General features: G+C 41.2%; 2 protein-coding genes across 3 annotated transcripts; one reads left to right on the top strand and one right to left on the bottom strand.

Annotated features, from left to right (window-relative positions):
- Nucleotides 1-5,892: 5,892 nt before the first annotated feature.
- Nucleotides 5,893-12,339, bottom strand: ACOT13 (acyl-CoA thioesterase 13). 2 transcript variants are annotated; one of them, XM_074146367.1, is made up of 4 exons: nucleotides 12,278-12,339; nucleotides 12,155-12,236; nucleotides 8,848-9,032; nucleotides 5,893-6,612 (listed from the first exon to the last, which is right to left on the bottom strand). In XM_074146367.1, exons 2-4 carry the CDS (start codon nucleotides 12,233-12,235, stop codon nucleotides 6,456-6,458), a joined length of 423 nt encoding a protein of 140 aa, XP_074002468.1. In that variant the 5' UTR covers nucleotide 12,236; nucleotides 12,278-12,339; the 3' UTR covers nucleotides 5,893-6,455. The 2 variants fall into 2 exon arrangements, with proteins under 2 accessions (XP_074002468.1, XP_074002467.1); XM_074146366.1 differs by lacking the exon at nucleotides 12,278-12,339 and having other exon boundaries at nucleotides 12,155-12,235.
- TDP2 (tyrosyl-DNA phosphodiesterase 2) lies at nucleotides 12,192-19,548 on the top strand. The gene is given in 8 exon segments (XM_074146365.1): nucleotides 12,192-12,340; nucleotides 12,342-12,591; nucleotides 12,679-12,767; nucleotides 15,398-15,565; nucleotides 16,863-16,954; nucleotides 17,423-17,541; nucleotides 17,920-18,090; nucleotides 18,914-19,548. Coding segments are annotated over 8 exon segments (1,320 nt in total). The 3' UTR covers nucleotides 19,196-19,548.
- Nucleotides 19,549-21,218: the final 1,670 nt, after the last annotated feature.

Raw genomic sequence — 21,218 nt, 5'->3', positions numbered from 1 at the left:
TATTAAGACTAACGAAGATTAGTGGCAAAGGTGTTCTTAACGTATGCAGGCACTATGGTTGTTCTGGAAAGTAATTGTCAGAAATAATCAAATTACTAGCATACTGTTGTATTGGTACATGGATATTTTTAGTTCTTTGGTCATAAGGTCCTACAGGTTAAACTGGAGCACCCTAGAAAAACATCACCTGAAATCTGCAGATTCACATTAATAAATGTCTTAAATTACAAAGAAATACATTGAAAATGCCGCTCTACATAATGCTAAGACTTTCTGGAGTATTTAGTAACCACCATACCTGCTAATAGTACTTAAAATTTCCCAGCTAAATTTAAGTGTCTCTTTGAATGGCCTGCAACACATAATACTAAGTGTCCACATGAAGCTTGAGATGGGTTTTGTAGGGTCTTTTGACCATTGAAGTTTCATAAAGTTGGATTTTGCTTCCTAAGTGCAATCCCATTGTTTTCTTCTTTATTTGTCATTTTGGATGTGATCTCACAATAGTGAGAATAAGGCCATAGTTACCTTGGTTAGCAAAGCAAATCACTAACGCAAAAACTACTAAGTCGTTTTGTTTTTCTTCATTCTGGTTTCTCTTAAAAGAAGCCTCAAGATGTTGGCCTGAGTGGCTGTGTACGATACTTCTTAAGTGTCAGCAGTGGTGTGATACTTAACTTTGGTTCTTTGTATTACAAGGAACAACCTGCTTGGTTTAATCACTTAGTTTTGTTTGGGATGCATAAAGACACACAGGCTACTCATTTGTTCTTCGTGACAGTCATCCCAGAGTTAAAAAATACTGTGCTTTCTTGGTAGAACATAGTTGTATAATAGTAATTTCAGTAAATGTGGTCTATTCTGCCCAGCTAACAAATATTATGCTTTTGCTGTGCTGTCAGATTGAATTGATAGCCATCTGCATTGTGTAAGGTGGGGGAGGGAGATGATGAAGGGGAACAACAGGCTTCAGAGCATGAGAGTCTCAGGGGAGTGTAGGAGAGTTTGTTCTTAAATCGTTTGGCATTTTTGAAAGGTGTCTCTCCCCTTCAACATGATGACTTTCGAGGGAAAAGATGAAATTTGAAGTTGTCCCGCTCCTCCTCCATCGCGCTTCTAGTTCAATCTCAGAATGTTCTTCTAAGTTACTTGAGCAAAGCACCCTTCAGAAGCAAGTGGAAGCAGTTCACAGTAGCTTTTGGGTTCGGGCCCTCTATATCAGTTCAGTGGCTTTTTGGTAGGCTATGCTTTGAAGTTTTATCTCACAAAACTAATGTTTACAAAGCAGAGTTTGTGACTGTTCAAACCTCATTAGTTTGTTCAGTGGAGCTGTTTCTAAATACAAAAAGGCCTCTTGTATAAGACAAGAATTTTGGTTACTACCTGCTCTCGCCTACTTCTGTGGCTCCTTTGGATATGCTAATATCAAGAATTGAAATACAGTCAATGTCTCACCTGAATTATGGGAGTTTTACCAGGCTATTGCTTGAGGATTTGTCATGTGAACTTGGCAAGTGCGAATGGGGCAGGGATTAATGTGGAGGCAGCAAAATGAAGTTGACAGAGGCCCGTTAAATCTCTTGCATCTAAATGAAGTGTCTGGTGAAGGGAAGCTTGCGTCAGGTGTTTCTGAGATGGTGAGGAGAAACTACTTAAATGTCATAGCCTGTACATGGCTATATAGTTTCCCTTCACTTGTTGAGCTTCTTCCATTGCATGATTGTTACCGAAAACATGGTGAGATGGACAGAACTGCTTATACAAACATTAAGCTTAGCACGGGTGTTTGAGGCATGGCACTAGCCTGAGTGGTGTTCTAGCACTCCTTTTTTGGAATAAATGAGTTCTTCATTTTAGTAATCTTTACATATGAACCACTCTTTCCCAGACCATAAGGCCAATGGTTATTACTTGTCCCTTAGTGTCATTAGCACAGAAAAAGGACATTGCTCTGTAAGGTTTGGCCTTCGTTTGCACCTGTACCACTTGATGCTGTGTTGGTGGTGTGAGAGCAAGGGCTCAGCTTGTTGCCAGTGTCTTTTGTACCTGCCAGGCCACTTCACTTTGTTGTGGGAGTTCAGCACAACTGCAAATTAAAAGGAGCAGACAGAGCCTGTGTGCTGGAACTGGAAGTTCCCTTAGCTCTTGCCCTGCTGTGCTGCACAGGGACTGGGTGCTTTGTATCAGTTTGGTGTTTAAATCTTCCTTGGTGGTGTTCTTGGAATAGGGATGGACTCTCTGCTGTTAAGAACACTAAGGAGGAAACCACGGTTCCATTTACAGTAGCGGGTGCTGCTTTCCTGTTTGTGCATTGCAGCTGGGAGTTCCCGAGGCTGATGTGGAGGGGTGCATCAGCTCTACAGGTTAACTGAAGCAAGCATAGTTGATAAGCCTAATTTCTGTTCTGCATGGCTGACTGAAATGCTTTTTAGGGCTGAAGAGATCTATGACCTACTTCTGCTTGGAAAGGATTTACATATGGAAAGGTCTCTTAATTTGAGCACAGTTACTGCATGCTAGAGCACCCACTCTACGAGCTGTGTTTCTGGACTCTTGAAATAGATTTAAAAATCTGTTCAAGCAGCTACTGCTTTTAAGCAAATCAAAAGATCCAGAATCCTACTGCAGTAGTACAGCCCCACGTACTGTTTTGGTGAACAAAAGTAGGCTTGGTGGTTTGGGTAGGGTTTTTTTGTTGGTGGTTTTTTTTCTTTTTTTCTGGAGGATAGCCAACGTGTCTAGTTTGATTGGAGCTTAGAGGTAATTTGCTTTGGGTTAGGCCATAACTGTACGTTCTGCAGTGTCCCAACAACTGTGGCAGCTTGGGACCAGGGGATCTGCTAGCAACAGTAATTCAGTGGGTGCATTACAGGATCACAAAGGTAGTAACTGTCATCATGTTATCCCTGGACTCTTAGGTAGCAAAATAGGAATCGGGGTGCTTTTTGCTTCATTCCCATGGACAAGTGAGGTAAGGGAGGGGTTTGGGGGTTTCTTTCTACTAGCTAAATGGCTTCTGCAGATAGAGAATTCTAAAATGGTTAGTGATAAAACGCAGTTGGAAATTCTTCCATATGCCCTGGCAGTGGCTTGGAGCCAGTCACTGAAGCTGAACAGAACTGAAATGCTGTTCGGAACAGTTACTTAACAGCCTAATTCTCCCTGCTCCCCTCCCCCATCTCCCCTTTAGGTGGTAGTGCTTGCCAATTTGAGAATTGTAAACCAACTAGCTCGTAATTAAATTGGCAGAGTAACCAAGGTAAAGCAGCTCAGCCATGAGACCCCTGTGACAGGTGGCTCAAGCTGAAAGACTAACCAGGAATCCTGATAGTTTTAACGCTTGTTTTGGCAGTGATGTTCTTCCTTGCCCTCTCCTCTCCCCAGTTTATCACTGACAAGTTGCTTTGACCTGAGAGCTGGAATCCTGAATGACTACATCCCTCCTCACAGCACCTTAATCTGCAATCGGTATGTGCCCTGATTAGTATCTGGATTCTTGGGTTTTAAACGCCCAAGATTCGGGATTGGGATTCGGTTCTGATTCCTCATTTTCTCAAGGGACCTGCAATGTACAGTCCCACCATGATGCAAATACCTGGCTGTCAGTCTGAATGCATTTGTGCAACAGTAGTGACGTGAAACCAGCTTGACTGACTGATAGATTGTATGAAGTGGAAAAGCTGCAGTTACTTTCACTGGTAGCGACAAACTGTTCCACAACGTGTCACATAACACTACGTGAAAAGTGTGGCCCTCCACAGGGACAGACCTCAAGACACTAAGGAGTATGGTTTAGATGTTTAAAAAAAAAAAAGAAAAAAAAAAACAACAAACCAACCAGCACAACATGGGATGGAGATTCTCATTTGCAGCTGTAAGATACGGAGGTTACAGATGTTTGTTAGTTACTGTATATGTAATCTGGTATACTAATAAGACTCAAGTCACTTTATTTGCTTGCTTGTAAGGGAATTACGCTGAAATCTGCAGTGATGGAACCAGGTCAGCCCCACAGGAGATCTCTTTGTTCTGCTGCCATTTGGAACCATGTGCCATTTGTCCTTATTGTGGTGATTGTTTTCCCTTACTTCCTTTCAGACTCAGGTGAGATACAGACTTTTCAACATGTAGGTTAGGGCAAAATGAATAAAGAACGCTTCCAAAACTAAGTCTGATGTTTGACAAGTTTACTCCCAAATCATTAAGCAAGCTCAATGGTGACAATTACTTCGACTATCATCTCCAAACCTAAGTTGTGAAATAAATTATGAGGTCAGCATGCTGCTGCTGCTGGAGGGATAACAAGACAAGGTTGTCTTAAAATAGTCAGTTTAACGAACCATTTCTAAAATAACTGGCCTGCATATTAATGATGTCCCTCTTTCTAATTAATTAGGCAGCACTAAAATACTGTGTTGAATAGTCTGTTGCAAGGGAGAAGAGAATTCAGTTGTTAGTTCAGGAAGGGGTTGGGTTTTTTTGTTTCCCTCTCGGCCTGCAACAGTCCTTGCCAGGCTGGAATGGGAACAGGAGGATACTGTTGCTTCCATGTTGAGGTTTGCCACTCTTAATTGGTCGCTTCCGTGGTTGCTTCCATGTTGAGGTTTGCCACTCTTTTCAGTTGTAATTATGTAGATGTGATGAATGCTAAGTGATAGAATGAGACCACTTAACTATGGCAGGTTCCCCAGGCAGCCGGCTTTGATGAGGGAAGCCACGTTACGTTGTAATGGGAGAGTTACACCAGGACAGGGTTGTCCCAGCTCACAGAGCTGAGAGCCTTCTGAATCTTCTGGCATGTATAAAATTCAGCACTTCCTTCATTGTCATCCTCTGCCTTTTATTTCAGATAATAGTCAAAGTCACTCTTGTGTTCCAGTGAGGGGAGTGGCTTTACAGTAGTTGGGGGAACTGTTTTAATCCTCACTTCTATTTCCTTCACCTCTTGCAAGGTGAAGGATACTAAAAGTTCAACTAGCTACAGGCATGTGAGCCGTGTACTTCTGAGACAGCATCAGAGAAAAAGCTTCTGTTGAGAATGTATATACCACAAACAACTGTTCTAAGCTTGCAGCAAAAATACATACTGATAGCCTGAGCCTGCTGTAGGTATTTTTTTTTTTAAGAGAACTTCCATTGAAGGGTAAATTATCAGCTGTATCACTTGTTGGAAAGTAATTTTGGAAAGATTTCCGATATACTTCATGCTGAAAATCAGTCTGCATGAAGGGGGTCACAACTCACTGGAAATTACTTCTTTAGGTTTAGGAATGCACAAAAAATGCCCTAATGCACATTTAATCACAAAATTCACATCACTAAAACAGTGAGTCAATTTATATGACAAAAAGCATTATGTGTGCCCTTTAATGGCATAGATTAACTTTTTCAAATCTCCCACTAGAGAAGAAAAACTAAGGTCATGGTTTATGTAAACTTGCACTGGAAACGTAGCATCACTGTTTTTATTTCAGTGTGACAGCCTTGCCAAGCTGTTTGTCACCAGTTTGAAGAAAGCAGTTAAACCTGTCCACAGCAGTGCACAAAGAGACAAGTCTTCAGCTGATGAATTAATTCAGGAGCTTAGCTCTACCACGTTCACACCCAAGTCAGACAATCAACAGCCTTCGCCTGATGAAAGGCTCACCGAACTTATTTCGATATGTCTCTAACTCTCAGCTGATCATTTTTAAACAAATATAGCCAGAACTTCAGGTAGGTAGAGGTGAAAAGCCCTGGTGACGTAACTGCCTTTTCACATTCAGGAATCACAAGGAGATGATGATGAAATCTCAGGTGAATTTCTGTAGAAGGGCTCCACCGCAGCCTCTCTCAACCACTCCATGCTCAGAAGCTTTTACTCAGTGCAAAGAGATCACAAAACTATCAAATCATCTTTAAAAAGGTAGTTTCAGAAAGCTTTATTGAATACTTTTGGATTTCTTACATCAGTAAATTACATTCTGTATTGGCCTGCTTTACACTTTGAAACCAGTTTCACACTACGTTATAGTAACTGTACTACCATCTTACAGAACAAGTGGGTTAGCTTTTAAGTGTGTACAGTGTTTGAACGTGATGGTGACGGGCCTGAAGACATGGTTGCTTTGTCACACGACGACACCACAGGCAAAGGAAACAGAGATCTCTTAGAACACTGTCATGCTGTTAAACCATATGGCTGGTCTTAGGGCTCTTTCTTTCTGCTGCATTGATGAAAAGAAAATAATAGATGCATCCCCGTGCTGTCACACTCTGTTGCTCATCCCAAAATAAGCACTAATTTCAGGCTTGCAGCAATTTTGATGATAATCAAGAAATTTGTTTGTTTATTATGGGAGCGAGACTAATTCACTTTATATAGACTATCACAATTTTGTGCAGATGATGTCTTACTGCATAAGTGAGAAAATCTTCTTAAGCCCAACATTATTTTTTTTAATTGCTTTCTTATATTAATTTCCTAGATACTTTGTATGTCTACCTTGTGCAATTAACTTCCCTGTCGCCTTATTTGTTAAATCCACGGTGGCAAATGCAATATTTCTTCCTTGCTTCAAAATCTGAGCTGTAATCAGTATCTCTTCTCCAATCTTAGCAGCAGAAGTATATCTTCAATGAAGAACAAAATGAACAGGGTAAGAGGCTGTACAGAGCACAAATCCAAGAATAGAATATTCCTGCATTTTAGATTACCATGAAGGGAATGAGCAAAAAAAAAAAAGACACATCTCTCTGTACTGCCTGCTTGCAAATCCCCACTTCTTAGAAGTCCTTGAGTTCTTTTTTCTATGTTCTGCAATGGTAATTCAGTGTAAGAGTTCCCTGAGAAAATGGAGGATAGAAAGACACCCATTGGCTTGGTTCTGAGGAACCAAGTTCTGCTCCATTTTGGAACAGAAACAATCAGGTATCAAAGATCTCAGTTAAAAGTTCAGCTCTAAGTCCTATTCCAGCGACTGCTGGCTCCCTACAGCCTTTCTACACCAGTCTGGCTGGTTCAGCTGCAAAATGTCTCTGTTACAAAGGCTCTGGAAGGTCATTTCTACATGGAATCTAAGCATAGGTTAACTGCTTCCCATACTCTGGTCAGAGAAAAGTCATGGAAATCTGGGAGGCCTTCAAACTTCCCAGGTTTAATGCTGTTTCCATTCATTAGATAACTCTCCGTTTTTATTTAAGTGAGTAGGAGGCTGTGCTTTTAATACACACTCTCAGGGAATAGGAAGAAATTCCCCAACAAAACGCCTGGAAAGAATTAGGAGCAATATGATCCAACCATGAGCTGAGGTAAGGGAACAATATTCAAATGTGGGAATTACAGAGGAGAATATACAATAGCTAGATATAAATCTTACTGAGATAAATTTCATCAACCAGTCCATTTTCATACATGACACCATGTCAAAAGTATGTCAGTCACGCCTAATGCTAATGTAGCACAAACCCCATCAGTTGACAGGGGGCAGGGTTTCAATCTTGGTTCATTCTCAGAGGCTGCTGCTGATCTTCTTGTGATTTAAAAAAAAAAAAAAAAAAAAAAAAAAGAAACTTTCTCTGTTTCTCTCTGTTCTTACCATTACTGAAATACTAAGGATAACTTTTTAAAAAGCTCTTTCCCCAAAAGGAAAAAGTTGTATTATAGCAATATTTGACATCCAATATCACTTGTTCAATGAAAGCAGTAGTCTGGGTTAAACAAAGCTATTAATACTGCTTCAAATAACAATTCCTAAAGGTTATGCTACTCAATCATTTTGGATCACCTCCAGAGACAGCAGTTTCTTAAGATTTTAGCCATTGTAGGGGCTTGTAATTGGGTAGGTATACTTGACAGTGTAAATAATTCAGAAGTTGGCCTCTTGGGATACTGCTGTAGGGAAAAAAACCAACCATAATCATAGGAGAATTTTGGGTTTTCATTTCCAGCAATTTCCTGGTCATTACAGAAGTAGTATAAAGCTTAAATATATCCTCCAGTCCCACCTGCCCAGTGGAGAAATCAGAAGGTGTTTGTTGGGGGGTAAAAGAGATACAGATCACTCCCTGCACACTTTTAAAGTTTGGGTTTTGTTTTTTTTAAGACAGTTTTGATGAGGAGTTACTTTTCCAAGATTTTTAATGCTCTGTATTAGTTATTCCAAGTAGGATTACTTTAGTTCCAACCAGTCATAATCTCTTCATTAAAAGTAATGAAGCAAAGCTGACAAGCTGTAATAGCATGATCAAAGAAGGTCTCAGAACAGCTTTTTTTTTTTTTTTTGATAGACACTGTGCTTTAAATTTGCACTACAGGAAGAACTATTTTCAGTATAAAACTACCTTCAAATGACCTGGAGCAAAGGAATCTTCCTCCAGTGAGAAGTTCGATTCAATCTGTAATTCAAGCTCTATGTGAGCATGTAACAGAGCTAACAGTTTACTCTTTTAATATTTTTCCGGTTTTAATATTTTATGGACTAATACTAAAAAAGGGTCTACAGAAAGCTGCTTGATTTTGGTGTCTGAGGACACACTCTAACATACCTTCACAAGCAAAACCAGAAGTCAAGCCAATATCATAAGACTAAAATTTACCACATCACCATCCCTTTACATTCTATGAATGAATAGGTACTGTCTCTTAAATGTGTATAACACATAAAAGCTTAATAAAGTCCAACTTGAATTTTGCAACCAAACAGCAATATCCTCAAATGCAATCCCCCCTTAATTTACCAAAACAAGACTTCTGAAAAAGAAAACACCTTTTTAAAGTAAGTACTACAGCACAGAAATGAAGTACAATGGAGTCAGTACTGCGTTAGGGGAAGAAAAGTTCTGGTAAACATAGTGGGTGATACCTACGTGATGTTCATGTCCACACTGACCCCAGGCAGTGCTCTTTCTGTGTACAGCAACGCTGTTGTTGACACTACATCCACAAGTGTGGCTGTCAAGCCTCCATGCAACGTGCCACCTCTGTTTGTATGCTCCTCCTCTACTTTCATTTCACAAACAATTTTTCCAGGAGTTGCAGAAAGAAGTTTCATCTGTCCAACCAAAAAAGGAATAAAAAGCTTAATGACAACAGTACCAACACCCAATACTGCCCTGAATCAAATGGAAAGTAAACCTTGTTTAATTCTGGACTCATGAGACGAATCAGAAGGTGGAAAATACAGCAATTCAACTGTCACATTAGGTATTTCCATAAATTTTGAGCAGAAGATTGTTGCCTTAGAAAAATTTGTATTTCTAGTGCAGATAAATATTTAAACCAAGAGTCTAATAAAACTTCAATACTTGCTATGCTCTCAGGAATTGCTTAGGAGACAACATTCTTCAATTTTCCTTTTGCTTGTGACTGAAAAGCCAGATTAGAAGGAAAAAAAACCTGCTGTGACTATCTGTGTGTACTATAGTTGTGAAGGTGTATTTGTTAGCTCACCAAATGGAAACGTAACTGCCGGTAATTCATTAATCACTGTAGTACAGCAACCTCAGTAAAAATCCGTATTTTGAAATGAGCACTATAAATGCTAATCAGATGGGCCTTCCTGAACTGAAATTCATATTCCTGGGGAAAAGTATCTACAGCTGTATCACACTGTATTACAGCATCATGACTTGCATATACACTTTTATTTCAGCATTAAACAGAAAATTACAGTACATCTATGGTACTGTGCTTCCCCCTGTAACCAAGACAAGAAGCTGGATTTTTGAGATGAAGAAGTTACTGCATTTCAGTATTTTAAAATCTTTTTTTCAAGTTTCTTCAGTTAGTATACCACTATACTGAAAATGTGAAAGCAGTTGCATAACTGGGATAAGTTCAGCATATGTATTTACACCTACAACTAACACTTTGAAGTACCTTTAGACTGTCACAAGTGAAATGTGGGCATAATGTTATTATAATTCCTACTAATTTTCTGATTTTTTTACAAAGTTTTTTTAACTTAAATGTTTCCATATCATATCAGCTGAGCTGACTTGCGTCTTTTAGTCTTAACAGAAATTAAGATTGAAACGTCTCCAGTTTCACTATTGCTTATTTACAATGCAGTGTAAAAGCTCAGTTTCAGCCAGTATCCCTTTCTGATAGGCCAAAGTTTATCCAAATTTTGCAGAGAAATGATACTAAGATAAATGGTGATGTAGTACACAGTTCAACTACGAATGGAAAAAGCTGGAATTAAGCAGAAGGGAAATCGCTGAGGCAATGTCCTAATACAGAAATAGCACCTTGATCAATGAAAATCCCAAGTCCTAAACCAGGCATGCTGTGCTGCACTGACTGAAAGTTTAAGTTTCTGACAGAATTTCCAATGAGGACTTTACTGACGCTTGACACTGGGAGCAGATGGCTTCCAGTACCGTCAGGGAGTGCTCTAATCCATCAGCAAGGCAAGGAAAGCATCTGGTTTCACTCATCATTGCTCTGATCTGGCACTAGCTGCCCGCTCTCCTTGACAAAAATAGTTCAGAATTTGAACGCTTCCAGGACTTACACAGCCAGAGCTGCTAGTTTTTACCTCTTTTCTCATGGCCCTTCTGTTCTTGTCCTCCCGCGCGTCTGTCTCAGTGAACATCATGCTAATTCTGCTTCCAGCCACTACTGCGATGCACTACTTCTTTGGAGAAAGGTCTTTAAAACCCACAGTCGTTAAGCCCTATGTAGATACCACATTAGAATTAAACCAGAAACTAAGTCTGATGCTGGAGCTGAAAAGTTTCATACTAAAATCTGTCTTCTCCAGTACAGGAAAAGTCTTGAGTCGTATTTAGTTAAGCTAAGAAAGGCTTCAGGTATCTCCCAGAAAAACAGCAGATGCTTTAAATTCAAACAAAACTGTACTTTTATTGTTATTATGATTGTGCTAATAGCATCATACTTCTAGAAGGAGATTGCTCTGAAATACTTTCTGACTTTTTCTGCAAAGTAGGAAGCTTGTCTCCCAAGGCTCACTTCCAGCTTGTTTCCTTTATGAGATTAAATGCTGCGTTTGTTCTCCACTTAGTTGGATTTTAAGGTAAAGGACAGTAAAGTTATCACAGTAAGGAGGTGGCTAAGAACTAACTGGACTCTATAAATAAATTAACATCATGAACTTAAATCTTTATATTTTTTTATATATCAGACCAAAATGCCTTGGGGAAACAAAATAATAGTAGTTGTTTTGCAAATAGTTACTTTCTATTAAATTACTGTATCATGGAGCTATCAACGAAAGCACCGCTTGCTCCTCTACAATGCAAACCACATAAATTTTAAAATGGTTGGTTTCCTTAGATATATTTACTGCTTCTCTCCATGTCATGGTTACACAAACAAATAGAAATCAAATGCAGAATTCCAGTGCTGCAAAACTTGGTGGGAACACCGAAACTGCTTCACAGGACCACCCCACACAGGAACTCAAGGACACACCAGCCACACTGCTGCACACTACACAATTTAAGATGACACTGTAACATCATTTCAACTCTTTTTGATCATAATGTAGCATTACATGAGAGCCGTACCAGTCAAAAATACCGAGCCTTGTTAGAGCACTTAAGTGCTCATGGTTTTGGTCTGACTTCAAGGTGAAATGTCAGATGTTATAACGAGCTACTTTTTTATTTTTAAACAGAGAACAGTAATAGGTTTTTTTCATAATTTCCCAGTCCTGAAAGTTGGCTTAGCCACAGGTACTAAGAAGGGATGAATATTAGTTACTAAATAACTCCTGGAAAGCTACTCAGCACAATCCTTGCCTTCACGGAAGTACTGGAAGGCAGCTGTAGCATTTAAAGAGTTACTGAATAATAACTGTGCTTTCTACCATGTGTTACGGCCCCACACCCCTGCTGGGAAATCCTGAATCCAGGGAAAAAGAGGGGTATGTCTGCACCTCCGGGCTCCTGAAGGGTCCCAGACCAGGCCATGGCGCCTCGGCAAACCCACCGCAGGCCTCGCCCTACCCCGGCTCCGGCGGCCTGGACCGGTGAGGGAACGCACCTCAGCTCGCTTCAGCCTTTCATTCTTCATTCTGGGAGACGGGGGTGGGGGGAAAGCGGCTTTTAAACGAGCAGCCCCACCTCGAGCGGGCCGCCTCCCCACTCACGAGCGGTTGCTGCCGTTAACGGCCGCCCGGCGGCCGCGCCGCCTTCGCCCCACCCGTACCTTGCGGAGCACCCGGTCGAAGCCCTGCGACTCCACCATGTACTTCATGGCCTCCCTCAGGCTCTCCACCGTGAACCCCATGCTGCCTGCCCGACCGACCGACGGCCACCCAACCACCCAGACTGCCCGACAGCCCGCCCGACAGCCCGCCCGCGCCCCGGAACGCCAACCCCAGTAGGCGGGGCTTCCCCCCGGCTTCCGGGGTAGCCATGGAAGCGGCGGTGAGGCGGCGGCGGGAGGAGGATGATGATGATAATGAGGAAGAGGACCGGTGCCCGCAGGCGGGGCAGGAGGAGGAGGAAGCGAAAGAAGAAGAGGACGAGGCGTTGCACCTCGCCAAGCGGAGGAAGGTGCTGTGCTCCGAGTTCGCTGCCATCACCAGCAGTGAGGCGGCGGTGGCGCGACGCTTCTTGGCCGGCAACGACTGGCACATGGAGGTAGGCCCGGGGGTGGCGGCGGTGGCCGGAGGGGACGCGGGACTGCCCCGGCAGCGCTCTTCCCTGCTACCTGCCTCTGTTTTTCAGAGGGCGCTGAACGCCTATTTCGATCCGCCGCCGGAGAAGGAGGAGGCGGCAGGGGAGGCGCCGCCGGCCTGCATGGAGACCGGGAGCTGGTAGGTGACCCCCGGGGCGGGGAGGGGGGTGACAGGATCCCGGGTCGTGGCGTCCCCCTCCTGGGGAGCAGCGCTCCTCTCCCCCGCCTGGCTTCACACCTGTGACATGTGGTGAGGCAGGTAGTTCCCCTTCCTCACATGTATGTTTCCACGCGGTTTCCCCAAGGCTTCCCTCTTCGAGGGGAATGACAGCCCCTTTTGAGAGGCTGTCAGACTTGCAGGCCCCACTTCCTGTCAGTGAGTGCTTCAGCCACCTGACTCTGGGCTAGTAGATTGTGAGCCTTTTGGAGAAGGGACAAAGTCGTTTTCTCTTCATGGTCGTGTCTTGTGCAGTAATACAGAGGCAGATTTTACTGTACACATACGCATTTGTATATGTGTAAACTGTGCACATATATCATCTACTAGGGCTATACATATTTATATTTCTATAAATAAAATTGGCACGTACATGCACACCTCACTAAATGTACTGTGTAAGTCAGGATCTGTGTTTTACACACACTGACGATGTCAGAGCATACCCGTTGGGCATACCAAGGGTATGGAACTGCACAGGGAATTGAACTTTTACAGATCCCTGCTGTTCACAGTCCCGAGGGAAGCTTTCTTCCTGTAGATTTACTTATCACAGACTTGTGTGTTATATAGAAGAGCCCTTGTGATCTTTGTTATGAACAAGCTGTATCTGCATATCAAGCAAAACCAGGTATGCTGTCATCATGTATGAAAAAATGCAAGCCTACTGAACATTAGCATTGGTCCGTAGTCCATGATGAAAGGATATCCGTGTCAAATTGGCAGCACCTTTTTGTTTTCCAGCCTCTGTCTGTGTTTGCACTGTGAGTTCTGTGTTGAGCTGTTGTATGCAGGATGTGTTGGAAGGGAGGACTATTTGGAGACCTCCCAGTCGGGGAAAGTTCACTGCAGACCACGCAGACTTTCATATTTCATCTCATAGTCCTTCAGATGACAGAATAAGTATAAAAAGTCATCATGGAAATGCTGGAGGGATACACCACCTTACTTGCCTACTTAAATATCCCTTAGCCACTTCTCCTTTGTCTGCTTTTCTTTCTCTGTTCAATTTAGATTATGTGTGCATGGTAGTGGGATCTTATGTTGTTTATACAGCACCAAGTACAAAACCAGTACTAAGTTCTAGGGAATAGATTTGTTTTGGTTCCAGGCCTTATTTTCATGTGTGCATACAAATTCTGTGGTTAAAACCAAAATCCTAGTACCCCAACTTTGCCAAGATATAGTTTATCTAGTCTTAGCTATAATATTTAATGCATTTTGTTACAGACTTTCCCTTTATTCGAGAAATTTACATTGGATCAGTGTTGTGGTTTAACCCCAACTGGCAGCTCAGCCTCACACAGGCCCTTACTTCCTTCTCCCCAGTGAGATAGGGGAGAGAATTGGAAGGGTAAAAGTGTGAAAACTTGTACGTGGAGATAAAGACAGTTTAATAGGTAAAGCAACAGCCATGCACGCAAGCAAAGCAAACCAAGGAATTCATTCACTGCTTCCCATGGACAGGCAGGTGTTCAGCCAGCTTCAGGACAGCAGGGCTCCATCATGCATAACTGTTACCTGGGAAGACAAACGCCGTAACCCTGAACATTCCCCCTTCCTTCTCCTTTCCTCCAGCTTTTATTGCTGAGCACAACGTTGTATAGTATGGGATGTCCCATTGATCGTTTGGGGTCAGCTGTCCCGGCTGTGTCCCATCGCAACCTCTTGTCCACCCAAGCCCACTCACTGGTGGGACACCAGGAGAAGCAGAGAACACCTTGACATTCTGTAAGCACTGCTCACAACAGCTAATGCATCCCTGTGTTATCAACACTATTTTGGTCACAAGTCCAAAATGCATCACAGTATGCTATGAAGAAAATTAGCTCTATCCCAGCCAAAACCGGTGCAACCATGTGTTAGCAGGTAGAGTCTGGTTCTCTTTAGCAGCACAGTCTGCAAACAGTTACTAGACTGAGTGCTCAAACTTTGACAGTGTTGTTTAGTCTTTATCGAATCAACAGGGTAGGCAGGGCCTGTGTTTTTGAGGTGGGATTTGGGGGAAATATTTCCAAAGAAAAGGACTGTAGGTTTGTCACAGAGTGAGTTTGCACATGTACCTCCCCAGGGGCTCAGCAATTGGAAGAATCTCGCTGTACTACAAAGGTGGGCACATAAAAGCAAGTCCTGGCTACAGTTTTTTGTTTCTAATATGCTGGAGAGTGTTTGAAAAACTAATACACTCAGCCTGCTTCTAGCATGGGCTGAATTACAAGAGTTGAATTAGTCAAGTGTTTTGGGTTACATAGGTTGCTGTCTGATTAACTGAAATCAGAATGGTAAGTGTTATCTTGTGTCCATAAGGAGGAGGATAAATACACTTACCTCGCCTGTGTACGAAGGCTCTGTATGACTGTATGTTTTAGTTACTGTACTTTTAAATTATGTTGAGATCAATACATGTTAACTTATTTGTTGGATATGTTTTAGATGAGCACCCATAAGTTGTGATGCATCTAAAACACCTTCTTTTAGACGATAAAGGAGGTAATTGCAGGAATAGTAGTATTATGCACGTTGACAAACAAGTGTTTACTTACTCTCTTTAGTATTGACCTCACAGCAGATGCAACTACAAGTAATGTCAGTGTCAATAGTGCAGACTCGAGGCAACAAGAAGATGACAGCAGCTTCTCACTGATAACCTGGAACATTGATGGGCTGGATCTACGAAATCTAAAAGAACGAGCTAGAGGAATCTGTTCTTACCTGACATTGTAAGTATAGCTTCATCTTTGTATTGTCATGTATCCTGCTTTAAAGGAGAAGGCAAGCTTCTTGTTTTAGATGTATATGAAATCTTGATGCCCAAATTATCTTCATGTTAGATGCAACAATACAATCACTTAATAAATCCTAAATAGCTGATATACTGGTTGGAAGAGGTGTGAACCTGTGCAGCATCCCAAAGGTTAAATATTTTGTGATGGCTGATTTAAAAAGCATTTTTATAATGAACAATATTGCTCAAATTGCAGTCACACATCAAGAGCATACATTATACTTCCATCCTGTACATGAGAGAAGGACAAAACTGCAAGAAACTTGTTTGTCTCATTCAGGTAGTGTGAATAACTTCATGTTAGAGCAAACTTTTTGAAACTTCAGTAAAAAAAATCTTTTTTGCGATGTGAAAGGTCACGATGTGAAAAAGAAAATGTGCAAGGTAAGATAAAAGTGATAGATTCTGTGATTACCTTCTATAGTTCCACTAGTGGAAGCCTCCCATGAATATATTTATGAGCAATTTAGCAATTACGTAAATTGATTTATCTTAATACAGTAATTTATCAGTGTAAATTAAATTATTTAAACAAGTGATGATTTAAGTTCCTCTTAAAACAGCAGAAACCCCTTAACTAAATCAATTTTCACATATTTTATTAACCTTGAGTGACAATAGTTTTCTTCTGTTAATGAAGCCTTAGGTTTGTCCTTCACCTGCTTAGAGCAGGGCTATTCAGCAGTGTAGCAAAAATAGGGACAGCTGTAAAGTCATGTCTAAATCATCATTTTCATGGCTGCTGCTGATTGCATAGCTCTAAGAAATAAAAAGAGCTTGGCATTGATGAGACTGGAGAAAATGAATGGCCTCATTTACCTGAGAGAATCCATTGTAAGGAATGAGGTGCTGGTTGGAATCTCCTGGAGAAGTTAGGTGTTGCAGAACATGGTTCCAAAGCTGCTTTGCAGCTGCTTAAGTTGAATTCCTCATGTCAGTAGTATATGAAACCTGTGCAAATGGTTGCAAGATCAAGGTAAGGAAGTCATGCATTTTATTACCATGTCAGTTCCATGTCCATAATAATAAATTGTTTCTTCCCTTTTAACAATGATGTCTACATGCTACTAAATATGATGGAGAGAGTTTTTTCTTTGTTCAAAAAACAGATTCCTACAATATCTGGGAAGATGAGGACAAGGTGCACCTGAAAACCCTGTTCTATTTGGCCTTAGAGTGTAACAGTACTACCTTTCAGTAGTTAATTTTAAATCTTGTCTTGCCTGTTTCAGATACAGTCCAGATGTCGTGTTTTTACAAGAGGTCATCCCACCACACCTCTGTCTTCTACAGATGAAAGCAAGCAGTTACACTATTATTCCAGGTAAGAAGTAACCCTCAATTTTGAAAGACAGAAACCGGAAAAAGTAAGTTTGGTCTTATTCTGTCTGCCTTGCCAAAATCTCTGACCATTTGTAGGAATGAGAAGAGTAAAGTGAAGAAGGAAGCACTTAAATTACTTTCTGGTTTGCTGTCAGGATATAGTTTGATGCAAATTATGCACGTGAAAAGCTTGCTTGCCTGGTGGTTTCCTTTGTATTTCTTCTGCATTTTGAAAGACTGATAGCACGGTAGCCAAAAAAAGTGCCGTAGATAAGAAATTTCTTAAATATTTGCATTTAAAAAATCTGAAAAATTCACACCGCTAATATGAAACTTCGAACTAATGACTTTGTACATCTTACAAATTAACATGATTCTCCCAGATCATGGTAAAAAGGTCTCTTTCAGAACCTTCCCTATGGCACAACAGAAGATATCCTCAACCATTTCTTTCCCTGTTCCTCTTTAGGTAACATAGATGGTTATTTCACTGTCATAATGCTGAAGAAATCAAGAGTGAAGCTGCTGAAACATGAGATAATACCTTTTCCAACAACCTCCATGATGAGGAACCTTTTGGTTGTGCATGTGAGTGAGTCAGTATGTACTAAACAGCTGTGTTTCTGAATTCAAAACAAAAAATCCCAGGAAAGGCTGGACTAGCTTTACTATTTGATAGTCTCAAGCAACAGAAAAACTTCTCCAAACATACAAACTCAGTTGCATTTGATACTAACAAACTTAAATCTTTTATGTAAGTTACTGGCTGTATTTCGTTTTTGGTCTCATAACCTCTGAAAACAAAGCTAAAAGCCTGTTATCCTTCTGTAAGCCACTTTTCTTCAATGTAAAACTAATATTAACCAGAGTTTAGTCATTCAGTAATTTACTTCGTGATTAGATTTTTGTTTGTGAACTTCTTATCATGTTGTGGATAGTAACATTGCCTCTTTGTTTCACGCACAGGTGAGCATATCTGGTAATGAACTTTGTCTTATGACCTCTCATCTGGAGAGCACTAAAAACCACTCTAAGGAGCGTGTGAAGCAACTGCAAATAGTGTTAAACAGAATGCAGGAGGAGTCTGAGTCCACCACTGTTATATTTGGAGGGGATACAAACCTCAGAGACAGTGAGGTAAATAGGAATAAGCAACCTTGTTATTTTGAGAATTTATTCTGACAAAATCTTCTCAGGCTTTTGTGTCGTCTTCATGAGAAATGACCTGCTTAGGCAGAACAGAGATAGGCAATGTTTATTTAAAGTGGTAGCATGACTAAGTAGAAGCTGTGGCATGGCTGTGCTGAGGCATTGTTATAGCTGAGGTAATGTATATGAAGAGCTTCCCCCACCCTCCCACCCCCAATAACAAAATGCTTTATTGGCAATATTTATATCTGAGAAGATGCAGTCATAGTTGATGAAATTTTGACTTCAAAAGCATCTTCTCTCTTTGAGAACCTGATCTTTACTTGCTCAACTCTCCGATTCTCAGAGATTAGTGCTTGTAGAATCAATAAAAGAAGAGGATGCTCTGGAGAAATAGATTTTGGGAGTCTCAAGTTAATCCCCCATCATGGAGACATTCACAATTAGAAGTCATTTTTGGCTGTTGATACTAAAAGTGAAATTTGTGCATTATTACTAAAAGGTCAGTGTTTCATCTTACCCTTTTGTGAAATTCTGTTGCAGTGGACTGGAATGACGTTGTTTCAGAGAACACAGTGTTCATCCCCATACCTTAAAATCTCAGAGCTGAACACTTGTTTTGTAACATGTTTTAGATTTAGAAAAAATTGGTCATGCTTTAGAGTATCCTGAGATATACCATAATTTTGAAATGTCTCCAATATCTTGTTTTTAACAACTCATATTTCGCAGAAAACACTTTTGAAGGTAAAATTTGTGAATTCAGTATCTGGTAGATTTTCTTTTTTTTTTTCCCCCTTTCTACTTTCAGATTACTAAACTGGGTAATTTACCTAACAATATTATGGATATCTGGGAGTTTTTGGGTAAACCTCAACACTGCCGCTATACTTGGGACACCCACTCCAATACCAACCTGGATGCACCATACAAGTGCAAGATGAGGTTTGACCGCATTTACTTTCGGCCTGCAGTGCAAGAGGGACATATTATTCCACGAAGTATGGACTTAATTGGATTGGAAAAACTAGACTGTGGTCGATTCCCTAGTGATCACTGGGGTCTTCTGTGTACCTTTGATGTGATATTATAAAAAAGAAAAAAAAAAGGCTTGCATTGCTAGTCTTTAAGTGTTTTGTTCTTGTTCTTACAAAATTTTAAATTTTCAACCCTAAACCATTCTCCGCTCTTGACTTCTGCTGGAATGGCTTCACTTCAACTCAACGTTCCATTTTCCTCATTGTATGTGTCTGTTCTTGAATCATGTTTTTAAATTGTTGTTTTTAACAATGTATGCAAATACAAAAACAAATTCTAGTTTTAAAATGGGAGGAAAAACGTGTAAATAAAATTCATAAACATACGTGGTGGTTTAAAAGATACTTTTATTTTGGCATGTATTGTAATCTTCTAATAAATGCTGCATTTTATTTTAAGAATACTTTTATTATGCCTGCTTTGTTTCTTTTGTAACCATTTCCATCATCCTTCACAACCCTGTCTTTTGTAGGGTGTTTTGTCTTAGCTTTTGAAGTTTGTGTTAGATGTACATGTGCCTTCAGGCAAGACAATAAAGGAGCTGAGGAAAGAATGACTAGGTTCTGGCAGAATAAGGGTTTCTTGAGTAAGAATTAAGCTAATATTGAACAGGTTTAAGAACGGTATGCTTTCTGTTTGGTAAGAAAAGAAAAAAAACTAAAACTGTCACCTTAGACTTCCGGAGGGCAAACTTTGACCTATTCAGAAGACTGCTAGACAAAGTCCCTTGGGAGGCTGCCCTAAAGGATATAGGAGTCCAGGAAGGATGGACATACTTCAAGAAAGAAGTCTTAAAGGCACAGGAGCAGGCTGTCCCCGTGTGCCGAAAAACAAGTAGGCGAGGAAGGAGACCAGCCTGGCTAAATAGGGATCTTTTGCTGAATCTCAGAAACAAAAGGAGAGTCTACGACCTTTGGAAGAGGGGGCAGGCCTCTCATGAAAACTATAAAGAGGTAGTGACGCTATGCAGAGAGAAAATTAGGAGAGCCAAAGCGCAGCTAGAGCTCAACCTAGCTACAGCTGTTAAGGATAATAAAAAATGTTTCTATAAATTCATTAACAACAAAAGGAGGATTAGGGAAAATCTCCCACCTTTATTGGATGCAGAGGGAAACATAGTCACCAAGGACGAGGAAAAGGCTGAGGTGCTCAACGCCTACTTTGCCTCAGTCTTTAGCAGTGGAACTAGCTGTTCCCTGGACACCCAGCCTCATGAGCTAGGAGACAGGGAGGGGAAGCAGAACGAGGGCATCACAATTAAAGAGGAAGAGATCAGTGACCTGCTACACCGTTTGGATGCACACAAGTCTATGGGACCAGATGGGCTACACCCAAGAGTGCTGAAAGAGTTGGCAGATGTGCTCGCCAAACCACTTTCCATCATTTACAGGAAGTCGTGGCTAACTGGGGAGGTCCCAATGGACTGGAGGGTGGCAAATGTAACACCCATCTACAAGAAAGGCAAAAAGGAGGATCCAGGAAACTATAGACCTGTCAGCCTGACCTCGATACCAGGGAAGGTCGTGGAGCAGGTCATCTTGAGTGCCATCACAAACCATTTAATGGGCAACCAGAGGATCAGGCCTAGTCATCATGGGTTTATGAAAGGCAGGTCCTGCCAGACGAACCTGATCTCCTTCTATGACAAGATGACCTGATTATTGGATGAAGGAAAGGCTGTGGATATTATCTACCTGGACTTTCAAAAAGCAGTCGACACTGTTCCCCATAGAATTCTAGTGGAAAAACTAGCTGCACATGGCCTGGACGAGCATACGATCTGCTGGATCAAGCACTGGCTGTCTGGACGGTCCCAAAGAGTGGTGCTCAATGGAGTTAAATCCAGCTGGCGGCCGGTCACAAGTGGTGTTCCGCAGGGCTCAGTGTTGGGACCATTTCTGTTTAACATCTTTATTGATGATCTTGATAATGACATAGAGTGTATCATCTGTAAGTTCACAGATGACACCAAGTTAAGCGGGAGTGTTGATCTGCACATGGACAGGGAGGCTCTACAGAGAGACCTAGATAGGTTGGATCGATGGGCCAACATTAATGGTATGAACTTCAACAAGACC

This window comes from Numenius arquata, chromosome 4 (genome assembly GCF_964106895.1).
Source record: "Numenius arquata chromosome 4, bNumArq3.hap1.1, whole genome shotgun sequence".
Lineage (NCBI taxonomy): Eukaryota > Metazoa > Chordata > Aves > Charadriiformes > Scolopacidae > Numenius > Numenius arquata.
This window is presented reverse-complemented; position numbering and strand designations above follow the sequence as displayed.